This window comes from Triturus cristatus, chromosome 7 (assembly GCF_964204655.1).
Source record: "Triturus cristatus chromosome 7, aTriCri1.1, whole genome shotgun sequence".
Lineage (NCBI taxonomy): Eukaryota > Metazoa > Chordata > Amphibia > Caudata > Salamandridae > Triturus > Triturus cristatus.
In genome coordinates, this window is record NC_140590.1 from 46,517,398 (window position 1) to 46,527,082 (window position 9,685).

General features: G+C 44.7%; 1 protein-coding gene across 1 annotated transcript in view; it reads left to right on the plus strand.

Annotated features, from left to right (window-relative positions):
• The window catches only part of GSK3A (glycogen synthase kinase 3 alpha), a 393,550-nt gene that overhangs the window by 135,160 nt on the left and 248,705 nt on the right, over positions 1-9,685 (plus strand). The window contains exon 6 of the mRNA XM_085615588.1: positions 6,138-6,244. Coding sequence (XP_085471714.1) covers positions 6,138-6,244 — 107 coding nt within the window. The remainder of the gene's footprint in view (positions 1-6,137; positions 6,245-9,685) is intronic.

A 9,685-nucleotide genomic window follows, 5' to 3' on the forward strand; every position in this document is an offset into this window, starting at 1 on the left:
CCCCAACCCCTCCAAAAAAGGCATTGGTCAAGACTTCGCCAGCTGGCCCCAGTCGCGACCGAAAACAACCTTCAGAAGCCCAGCCTTCGGGCTCGGCTCCGAAAAAATACAAGCCTGCAGGTGGCTCGAGCCCGAGCAAACATATTATTGTACCCCCAGCACCTTCGGCACCGAAGACACAAGACCTCTCGGCACCGAAGCCGGCTCCGGCACCTTTGGCACCGAAACAATCGAGGCCCATAGACAAGCCGGCACCGAAAGCTCCCAAGCTTAAAGACTCCATTTCGGCACCGAAACCTTCATCGGCACCGAAACCCTCATGGGTACCGAAACAACCGGCTAAGGTCTATACTATACCTCCTAAAGACACTGCCGATCACCCAAAACATAGATCGGAACCGAAAAAATCGGCGCCAAAGTCTGTTCCTGAAGACCAAGAACTTTTCCACCCAGATCCAACGCAAAAAACGATCTATATTAATCCAAAAACTGGACGTGTCACTGCTGTGCCATATAAGAAAAGGAAGCTAGACACACCTTCTCCAGCTCCTGTAAAGAAGGACTCAGCCACTTCACCCATTCCTCCTTCCTCTCCTGTACGACCTCTTACCCCCCCCCCCCCTGCCTCCACCACCATTACCTCCACCATCTCCTTCACATACACCACCTCCACAGGATGACCACCTAGGGGAGAGGGGGGGATCCGGATGATCTTAATGATTCTAATGATCCTTTCACAAATCTGGATATTGTACCATTGGACGACTGGCCTTACCCTCTGCCTGATGTACCTGATCCTACTACATACCCTTCCAAACCCTCACCTCCAGATGACCACCTCGGGTTTGGACAACTAGTACACAGAGCAGCACTTTACCATGGCGTCACCATGCACTCAGATGCACCCGAGGAAGACTTCCTTTTAGACACTTTTGAGCAGTCTCAGAAATCAGTTCAAATTTTACCTATGATTAAAGGGGTCATAAAACACGCCACAGAAGTTTTTAAGGACCCCGTACGGGCCAGGGTACTTAACCCTCGAATTGAGAAAAAATATAGACCTGCCCCAGAAGATCCTTCCTATATTAAATGACAGCTCCCTCTGGATTCTTTGGTGGTTTCCAACGCAAGGAAGCGGGCTAACTCCCAAACAGGAGATACACCGCCCCCAGACAAAGAATCCAAACTATTAGAAGCCTCGGGCAAAAGAGTAGCTGCACAGGCAGCTAACCATTGGCGTATTGCCAACACACAAGCCCTATTGGCACGCTATGACAGGGCTCACTATGATCAATTAGAAGATCTCATACATCACCTACCAGACCAATACAAGACCCAGGCAAATGACCTTATACAAGAGGGAAAGCTCATCTCAAATGCCTCAATTAAATGTGCACTTGACGCCGCAGACACCGCCTCTAGAGCAATCCATACAAGCGTACTTCTTAGACGCTATGCATGGCTACGTATTTCAGGCTTTAAGCCACAAGTACTAAGTACCATACTTAGCCAACCATTTAACCAAGAGCAACTGTTTGGACCAGCAGTAGATACTTCACTTGAAAAAAATGGAGAAAGACACCGAGAATGCTAAGTCCATGGGAGCATTGCAGTCTCCACAGCCACGTGGCTCCTTTCGACGCTCCTTCTATAGAGGAGCATCCAAAAATATTGAAGCAGACACCTCCTCCACGTTCAAAACCTCTACACAAACATCCCCCAATAGAGGATATTTTAGAGGAGTATATAGGGGAAACAACACCAAGGGACGAGGTCGAGGCAATACCAACACTCGTACCTCCCCCGCCACTAAACAGTGACTTTCCTCCACTCTCCCCAGACCATTCCACTCCAGTCGGGGGAAGACTCAAACAGTTCCTACCTGTCTGGAATTCCATTACAACAGACAAGTGGGTAAGACAAATTATCGAGTATGGTTACTGCCTGGAACTCACAAATACCCCTCCACATATACCACCCAAACAGCGTCCCATGTCGCCAGACCATCTTACACTCCTCAAGCAAGAGGTTCTCTCCTTGCTTCAAAAACACGCAATAGAGCCAGTTCCCTTCCAACATCAGGGCACAGGGGTATACTTTCTATACTTCCTAATCCCCAAGAAGGACGAGACGTTAAGACCCATACTCTACCTCAGACTCCTAAATCAGTACATACACTCGTATCATTTTCATATGATCACTCTTCAAGTGCTTCCACTATTACAGAAAGGCGATTTCCTTGCCACACTAGATCTCAAGGATGCCTATTTTCACATTCCCATGCATCCTGCTCCCAGGAAATATCTAAGATTCCTGGTAGACGGGCAACACTATCAGTTTACTGTCCTCCCGTTCGGAGTGACAACTGCGCCCAGAGTATTCACCAAATGCCTAGCAGTAGTAGCAGCGCATCTCAGGAGACAACAAATTCATGTCTTCCCATATCTCGACAATTGGCTCATAAAAGCCAATTCATTCAACAAATGCGTTCTACACACTCACCAAACTATTCAACTTTTACACAACTTGGGATTCACCAACTATCCCAAATCTCAACTACAACCCTCCCACATACATCAATATCTGGGAGCCACCATAAATACCTCCAAGGCCATAGCTTAGCCCAGCCAGGATAGCCAATATACAAGCTCTCATCTTAAAATTTCAATCCCAACACTCTCTCCCAGCAAGAGTGTTCATGCAACTCATAGGGATGATGGCGTCATGCATCTTCATTGTGCCTTATGCACGACTTCAAATGCGTCCCTTGCAAGAATGTCTAGCACGTCAGTGGAACCAGGCTCACGGACAACTTACGGATCTGGTGTTAGTGGACAGTCGCTCACATTGCTCACTAAAATGGTGGAACACCATAAACCTGTCCAAAGGGCGGCCGTTCTTAGAGCCTCTTCCACAGATAGTGCTGACAACCGACACATCTCTCACAGGGTGGGGAGCCCATCTCCTAGGACACACCACTCAGGGCAAATGGACCACTCAACAAAAAGTGCTCCATATCAATTACCTGGAACTACTGGCAGCGTTCCTAGCATTGAAATCATTCCAATTACATCTAAAGAACAAAACTGTCCTCATCCGGACAGACAACATGACAGCCATGTATTACATACAGAAACAAGGAGGCACACATTCTCTCCAACTGTCCCAGCTCGCACAGAACATTTGGAGAGGGGAAATTCCCCAGAACATCTACCTGCTAGCAGAACACCTTCCAGGAGTTCACAATCAGATTGCCGATTTGTTGAGTCGTCAAACCCTACAGATCCACGAATGGGAATTACACCCACAAGTCCTACTCCCATTCTTCCAAAAATGGGGCCAGCCAGACATAGATCTGTGCGCCACACACAAACGCAAAATGCCCAACCTTCGCCGCCAGGTTTCCCCACCCACAGTCGAAGGGAAATGCAATATGGATGAACTGGTCAGGCAGATTTGCGTACGCTTTTCTGCCTCTCCCACTCATTCCATTCGTGGTACGCAAGCTCAGGCAACAGTCTCTCAAGCTGATACTAGTAGCTCCCACATGGGCACGTCAACCCTGGTTCACAACACTACTGGAACTCTCTCTAGTTCCACACCAAAGACTGCGCCTCTCCCCGTCCTTATTAACCCAGAACCATGGAGAAATCAGACACCCCGATCCACATCAACTGAACCTAGCGATCTGGCTCCTGAAGTCCTAGAGTTCGGTTACCTCAACCTACCACCAGACTGCATGAATATTATAAAGGAGGCCAGACGGCCTACTACTAGAGCCTGCTACGCTGCAAAATGGAAAAGATTTGCCATTTACTGCACTAACAATGATATACGCCCACTGGATGCATCCATCCAGAACATCATTTGCTACTTACTACACTTGCAAAGATGTAATTTAGCGTACTCCTCCATACGTCTCCACCTAGCAGCATTAGCAGCCTACTTACAAAATCGACAACACTTGTCACTATTTAAAGTGCCTGCGATCAAAGCCTTCATGGAAGGTCTTAAAAGGATTATTCCTCCCAGATTACCACCCTCTACAGTGTGGAATCTAAATATTGTTCTCACTAGGCTCATGGGTCCCCCATTTGAACCTCTGCATAAATGCGAACTACAGTTCCTTACATGGAAAGTGGCTTTCCTTATTGCTATCACATCCCTTCGAAGGGTAAGTGAAATCCAGGCTTTAACCATTCCTACAACTAGATCATAACAAAGTGGTTCTTAGAACAAATCCAAAATTCCTGCCAAAAGTAATTTCTCCATTCCATCTTAACCAATCAGTCGAGCTACCAGTGTTCTTCCCAAATCCGGACTCGGTAGCTGAAAGAGCTCTTCATTCCTTAGATGTTAAAAGAGCCCTGCTGTATTACATTGACAGAACAAAATTTTTCCGCAAAACCAAACAACTGTTTGTTGCTTTCTCTCCACCACATAAAGGCAACCCCATTTCCAAATCCGGGATAGCCAGGTGGATAGTTAAATGTATCCAAATATGTTACCAAAAAGCTAAACGCACTCTTTACAGTTCCCCCTAGAGCGCACTCCACACGCAAAATAGGGGCTTCCAAGGCATTCTTAGGAAACATTCCCTTAGAAGATATTTGTAAGGCAGCCACATGGTCTACAACACACACCTTCACTAAACATTACTGTGTTGATGTGCAAGCTAAACAAGTTTCTGTGGGTCAGGCTGTCCTTAAAACTTTATTCCATACTGCTGCAACCGATACAGGTGACCACCGCTAGGGGAGACACTGCTGTATAGTCTATCCTAAGTGTGTGATCTGCAGCTCATGTGCCTCGAACGGGATATGCTACTTACCAGTATGCATCTGTTCTTGGCATGTAGAGCTGCAGAGCCACACACGCCCACCCACCTCCCCGGGACCTGTATCTGTTCCAGCGTTGTCTTAATTAGACATTACACATGGACATCCTTTCTTTATTCTTACACTCCATTTCACATCATGGCGGAAAACAATCTGAGGATGGCGTGGATGCCCATGCACACTGTAGTCCAAGGGAGGAGTCACCTATCTCGTGATCAAAAGACTTCTTCCGAAGACAACAACCTGCAAGCCTCCGAGCCCAACACCAGATGGCGATCTTATCCTAAGTGTGTGGCTCTGCAGCTGTACATGCCAAGAACAGATGCATACTGGTAAGTAGCATATTCCTTCTTACCATCACTGAAGTATAATTAGGTCAACAGGCTGATCTGAGAAAGCATCATTTCAGGATGAAAGACTGTTGAATGGTGTTGATCTGGATACTTCAAATAGTTTAAAATGTTTACAAATCGCCCCAAACAGAGTTCAGGTTTTCTCACATAGAACCGGGAAAATGAAATCGAGCATTTGAGTCCAAGGTAAGATTGGCTGTAGAAGTTGGTGATTCTTAAAAGAGCAGCATTCATGGTCTCCAGAACTCTGGCTGCTGCCAGCCTAGTCTGTTTCCCTCATTCATGTCATATTTTGGAATAGGAAGTGGGTAGAATCCTATTCAATCATGGTGCAGTGGGCTGGTTTGAGTTTCTCTGTAATGAGCCTTTTATTTCGGGCTTTATAACAATTAAAATTGTGTATCTTTAGCCAGTGCTGGGCTACAGGAATACGGTGTTTGCATTTAAAATGCATTTGTTACTTACGTTGAGTATATTGAGAGTTGTGGGATCCATCACCGAGGCAAAACCTTTTTATTGTCTGCAGTGTCCTGAAATGGCATGCTGTGAATACAAGTAACTAACTACTTGATTGAATAATGGCTTTTTTGATTAAATATGGAATGCTGCCATATGGAATATGCTTGTACTGTCTTAAGAGTACTGCAGCTTCAATATTACTCTAGGGCACATGTTGGTCACTTTGCCTTCGGAAATCATTTTATGACCTATTTTCTTTATGCCATTATGGTTTACGTGTTCTGCCCTAGTATGAATCTGTCTTAGTTCAGAGATGGAACTTTTGAATGGAGATGCCTTCTGATCCATTTAAGAGTGTTGTGCTATAACAGTCTCACTGCTTTCAAAGAGTATTTAAATGGTGTGGCTGATACAGTGCTTGAGATGTACTTGCCTTTTTCCCTCTTTAACCTAGAATGTACATTATCTCCTTTATACCCATTCATAGTGCAAAGCAGCTGGTTCGGGGAGAACCTAATGTCTCGTATATCTGTTCGCGATACTACCGGGCTCCGGAGCTGATCTTTGGTGCCACAGATTACACGTCAAACATAGGTGCGTACCTACTGCTTCAACGCAATAATGTGGCTTGAGTCTGAAGTTTGGAATGTGGGCTGATGGTATCACATCACCAGCAATAGTCTCCAGCATTGACAGATGTGGTTTGATGCATCCTGATGTCATGAAGGCAATGGAGAAGTAAATTTCAGAAGTGGGGGATGGTAGCAATGGGCAAAGCCCCTAGCGGTAGCTCACTTTCTTTCTCTTGTTTGTATAACTCATTACCCCACCTCCTCCCCTCCCCCCCGTTAAGCCTCCCGGCATGGATTGGTAATCTTAAAGTAGCATGATTGCACTGTTTTAAAACTTAATGTAAAAGTGCTTTATGAACTGTTTGAGAGTAGGAGGGGTGAAGCCACAAGAGGGGAGAACGTGGGTGAAAGAAACGTGGCATGCGGGGGTGAGAACGACCAGGGCAAAAAGAGTGAGGGGAGGAGAAAAGTAGGACAGCTGGAAAGCACGTACTCTCATGTGGGGGGCTCAATGAAAAATAAAAATTTTAGGTCTCTAAAAGCCAATAGAGGAAGCATAAACTTAGTAAGCTATGCTCCGCGTGAGGGACAAACACGAGATTGACTTTAAAAAAAAAAACAATCCATTAGAAGCAGCCAAATGAATGACATGAGAGCCAACCCATCATAAGCAAGGGATGGCTCCAAACCCCCCCTATGTGTTCTTGATAAGACCGCATGTCTTTCACAGCCACATAGCATTCTCTGTGTGGTAAGCTAGAGCTAACAAGCATTTGCAATTCAATAGATCTCGTATTTGTTAGTTAGAGCTGTTGACGTTGAAAATGACAATGTTTTTTACTTTTGTTGATTTGCAGATGAGTAATTATATTTGCATAGCGTTTTTACCATAAAAAAGCAAAAGTAAATTGTCATTTGTAACCCTAACAGCTCTAACTTTAACAAATGCGAGTCCTCTTGCATTGCAAATGCTTGTTTACGTAGCCCTGTTTCAGGGTGCAGTACCATATGTGGCCAAAAGAGGTCCCATGAGGCCTATTGCAAAGGAAGCATTTGCAATGCAATAGGCCTTGCATTGGTATAAAAAAGCAAAAGTAAACCAGCATTGGTAGTTAGTCGGTTAAGTTATGAATAGCTACATGTACAGCCAGTAGTCCCGATTTCGAAACTGCCATAACTCTACCAAATGTCCGTGAATCAAACCGTCCTGCTTGTATGCACCCTCGTTAGTATGGGTTGGTGACAAACTGACAGTAAAAAATGTGTATTAATTGAAGGAGCAGGACGTACTGTGCATGCACAATGATGGAAACTGAAGACAGGCTAAAAAAGTGCGTCCGAAAACAGGAAAAGATAGTGTGGCAAAGTATGTGATAGTTACACAGCCCTTTCCTGCGAAGCCATGAAATAAATATCATTAATATTGATGAACTCAAACTAAATGTGTTTGTTATCAATTTGCCAGGAACTAAGAAACGCTGTAAAACAGCATTTGGATTTATAAAGCTACAATAGTACAGAAAAAAACCTTGTTGCATCGCAGTAAGCTAATGAGTGTATAACAAATCCTGTATGGTGCACATTTCTTTAACACATTGTTAATAGCCAACCGAGTTTAAATACAGTGGCAGAATCTTCTGTGGTACGCACAGCTAATATACCTTGATCACTGTAATGATTGCAATCTTGCTTGTCTTGAAATTAAACTTCTAAATGATACAATAGCGAGAATCTAATGTCATGGAAACACTATGAATGGCATATGTTGTTTCTAGGGAACGTGAAAGAAAACAGCATCTGTCTGATACATTAAACGTGATAGTATAGGAAGCTGGCTCTGTATATGCTATACCAAAATGAGGTCTAGTGTGCACAGAGTCCAGTAGAACCCAAAGGTGGGCAGAGGTAAAAGTAGATAGACCTTTACTCTCTATTTGTGATGGTGTGAGTGAGCAGTAAGGCTTTATCAGAGGGTAGTGTTAAGCATTTGTTGTACACACTCAATCAGCAAATGATGTCACACACTCAGACTTAACTCAGACCAATTTTGTTGGTATAAAAATATTCGTTATTTTATTTCTAGAACCAAGCCAAGAATGGCACAGGTATGTGAAATAAATGATTTGCTAAATATTATGCAGTGTTTACAAGTGAGTGCAAGTTCAAAAGCAGTTGTTGGAAATACATTTAACAGGGATCGAAAAATTCACTCCACCGCTCGCATTTTCGAGTCAGATTAATTCAGGACGAGCTATTTTTAGGTCCTACTCGCCCGTACTGGCGAGTAGGAATACAAACTGACACTTGACCTCTGCCTCTGAAAACAGGGGAAATGTGACAAGATAGCAAGATTTAAAGGCCTCTTTATTGCTCACAAACTAAATGAGCAATAAAAATGCTTTTAAATCTTGTTAACTTGTCACATTTGCTCAGCTTTCAGATTAGAGGTCAAGTGCATTTCAGTTGGGCCGAGGAGATTTTGTAGGTTACTAGACCTGCAGGTCTAGTGCAGTTTTTATGATTTTTCGAGCCCTGGGTAAGTCCAGGTATTAAATTACTGTATAGATTACAATTGTAATCTAAAAAGTAACGAAAAAGTAATTTTTCAGGTTTCCATACAAATCAACTCCGCACTTAGAAAAAAATTCAGAGAAAAACAGTTAATAGGTTTCTATGGAGAGAAATGAAGTTAATGGTTACCAGGTAAGTACTCTGTCTTTTGGGGTTGAGTATCTGGGATTGGAACAAGTGTTCCCACAGGGTCAAGGATGCACTCTTGTTACTCCATCAGGGCGGCTGGGTGCAGAGTGCTGAGGCCCAGTGTTAACTAATGGGGGATAGGGGCCCTCCGGTTCGTGGCTGCTTACGAGCAGGCCACTGGGTTGTGGGAGCAAAGCTCCTGGTGTTAGGCTCGGGGCAAAGGGGGATCCTGTTTAGCACAAGTACACCTGCAGCGATGCAGGAGCGGCTGGGTGCTCCTGTCAAACAGGTACCCGGGGCCTATGTTCTTTACCTAAACTGCATTGAAGACCAAACCCAATTGGCGCGCTCTGGCTGCATTTCAGCCCCGTGTAAATGGTACCACAGGTACCAAGGGCATTGTGGCCAGGGAAGGCCTCTTCGGGCTGCAGTACTTATTATTCCACCCTTAGAAGCCCTGTACCTTTAAACACACACACTCTGGAGGCTGTGTGTTTTGGTGCAGAACAAAATGAAGTCGACATGACACGCATCCCTGTGTGCCGTGCCTACAAACCCCTGCCCTTGCATAGATCAGCCACCCCTCTAACTGGGTGCATTATACCAGTGGTGAGGGTACAGGTGCACAAGCCCTGTACCCCTACAGTGTCTAAGCCAATTCTTAGACTTTGTAAGTGCAGTAATGCCAGTAAAAGTATATGGTGCTGGGAGTTTCATTACGCACTCAACAGTACCATAATGGCTTTACTGAAAACTGGGAAGT